At 40.7% G+C, this 2,492-nt stretch overlaps 1 protein-coding gene across 1 annotated transcript; it reads right to left on the bottom strand.

Moving 5' to 3' along the window:
* Nucleotides 1–572: 572 nt before the first annotated feature.
* On the bottom strand, nt 573–2,486 carry LOC112458015. Its single transcript, XM_025021390.1, has 6 exons — nt 2,410–2,486; nt 2,171–2,332; nt 1,854–2,062; nt 1,573–1,787; nt 1,230–1,498; nt 573–1,147 (listed from the first exon to the last, which is right to left on the bottom strand). Exons 1-6 carry the CDS (start codon nt 2,421–2,423, stop codon nt 799–801), a joined length of 1,218 nt encoding a protein of 405 aa, XP_024877158.1. The 5' UTR covers nt 2,424–2,486; the 3' UTR covers nt 573–798.
* Nucleotides 2,487–2,492: the final 6 nt, after the last annotated feature.

The raw sequence follows: 2,492 nt of genomic DNA, 5'->3' as shown, positions 1-2,492 counted from the left end.
GTTACAATTCCTTTCAGAATTGTTCAAGCGTTTTTCCTGAAAATTAAATCGCAAGACTATGTTTTGACCGAGACCGTGAAACAACTCCATTGGGAATCATCGGTTTCTCGCCCAACAGAGAATGCCGTGGCGAAATTAGAATCTGCAATATCGCGATGCAGGTATTGAATATCACAAAACGGTGCTATTTTCCTTAATAATATTTAGTGTTCAATTCGCTACATTAAGTCACGATTTTAGGGCAACCTTGTGCGGGAGTTAAAGGCTAAGGAAGACGGAAGTGTGTGGAAGCCACAATTAAGTGGTGATATTGTTGAAACTGAAACTGCGTTTAGCAGATCTCACTGGAACGGCGCCAGTTGCCATCGACAAGAAATCCAAGAAGAAAAAGTAACTACATTTCTTTCGTAACAGAATGGTGAGTTTTTTCATCTATTATTCATGTAGTTATTTAACTAATAAGAGTATTCGATTAACAATAAGAAATACACATGCGTTTTATTTTGTATGTTTATTTTACCCCGATCGCGCATTGTGTATCGGGACTTAAAAGGAGGAATCGTGAAAAGACATTTGACTTTATTTAAATGCGTTCATTCGCACTACGTATACCTATATGTAATTATTATCTGGTAAATAATTTACATAATATAATTGAGAATCCCGTTATCAGAAATTTTACCTATATTGATATTCTTTACTGATATCGTTTCCTCATTAGCACCTGTTGAAAGAAACCACTTGCTTCTAGAAGCAAAACTAGGTGGTGCTTTATCTTTTAGCGATACCTTATTTTCCTTAATTCTTAATTTTAATACCTTTTTCTACGTCTGTTTTAATACCTTGTTTAATCCATGGTTTAATGGTTCGCTTAATGTCTGGTTTAATGCTTGGTTTAATGCTTGTTATAATACCTCGTGTAACACCCGACGCTCGTTTTGAATGTATCGTGTAGAAAACAAAGTGTTCGATACCAAATACGATGAGCGAAATTATCATGCCAAAGAGCAGAAGATACAAAATCGGAGCCGCTTCGTAGATTGTCACACTAGAGACAAAGACCTCGTCGCTTGGACAATAAGGCCTCCTGGCCGACCGGCGACGTATCTCTCGTCGCCGAAGTCCCGATGTGGATATTTTCAGTAATCTGTATTAATTGATATTGACCTAATTTAGTATTTTAAAAACTGAAAGTTGCAGCATTCAACATGTAATAATGATGTACTCACGCAATTTTAGAGATTTCGTGAAAGTGACTTTTAAGATTGGACCACAGGCCCAACTCGGTGGGTTGCAATAGATGAACTTCCGTTAGCTGACATATCATCTGCTTGTCGAACTCACGTTCGATAGCTGGATAGATAGAGTCCGGATCCCCGTGATAAGCGAAGTCCCCCTTCTTTATTCTCTCCACGCCATCCGCGACGGGAATAAATCTCTTCGATTCCGGTAGATCGTCCCAATAGGGCTTAAAATATTGCACATCCGGTCTTTGGTTCTGGCAAAAATAGAAGCTTATCAGAGCGATTGAGCTCAAAAATATTGAATTACTATTTTGGAACGCGCTTTTACCCGTAGCAGAAAATTGAAAAAGACAATTTTCTCGGCCGCGATCTGCATCTTACTATGCACCAGCGAAAACAGCGAGTCATTCATCTTTTGAATGGGCTCGTTCAATCTAGCCGACACGATCGCCGCCCCGTAGTAATTATATACCAACAGGCCGAAGACCGTGATCTGAATGAGGGCGATTCGACTCGCCGATTGATTAGAGAGAGAAGGGAAACCTGATCGATATTATAACAGAAGAACGCATTATATTTTCGCTGTCGTATTGTCATGATCGTAAGTACCTTGCTGGCATAATGCGGCAACGGCGATTAACGCCGAGATGCTACAACTGCAATCTTCGGCACGTTCCAGCTTCAGTATACAGGACAGAATAAGAATTGTGACCACCACTATTACGATAATCATGTACCACGTGTTCGCTGCGAACGGCTTTAGCATTATCCACGGTTTTATCTTCGTCGCCGGTATGGTACGAAACATGAAACAGGTACTGAATGAAAAATTACTCGCGTATCAAACAAGAGCGCCGAATATCTTATCTGCGTTTGTTATATGTTATTTATACATGTACACATTTTCTTTATCGGGTATTGCTTACCGCGTGGGCCATTGTTGAAGAATGACACGCGCATATCCGTATCTCTCGATCGTCAGGATGTTCGGATAGTATGCTAAATCGGCACCGTCCCTCTTCAAGAGGCTCATCAGAGGACCGTTACTGTCGTTCTTCTCCCAGTGGTTGAGCTCGATGAGGTCCATGCTACATGCAAACACGTTCGTTGAGCAGTCAGGACATAGGTATATGCGGAGATATATAAATGTGTCACAGTCAATTACGTGAAGTTAAACATGTCGGCGACGTTCGTGAAAAGAATGTATCCAAATTTTGACCAATTGTCCGTGTCTTTGAGCCCGTCGCC

This window comes from Temnothorax curvispinosus, unplaced genomic scaffold (genome assembly GCF_003070985.1).
Source record: "Temnothorax curvispinosus isolate PA1 unplaced genomic scaffold, ASM307098v1 QBEX01008604.1, whole genome shotgun sequence".
NCBI classification, from domain to species: domain Eukaryota; kingdom Metazoa; phylum Arthropoda; class Insecta; order Hymenoptera; family Formicidae; genus Temnothorax; species Temnothorax curvispinosus.
This window is presented reverse-complemented; position numbering and strand designations above follow the sequence as displayed.

Excerpts from the sequence above, each read along its gene's own strand:
- LOC112458015 (XM_025021390.1), bottom strand. Across the intron at positions 2,063-2,170 it reads CTTCAACAATGGCCCACGCG|TACCTGTTTCATGTTTCGTA; the intron begins GTAAGCAATACC and ends TTTTTCATTCAG. Across the intron at positions 1,148-1,229 it reads CACGAAATCTCTAAAATTGC|ATTACTGAAAATATCCACAT; the intron begins GTGAGTACATCA and ends CAATTAATACAG.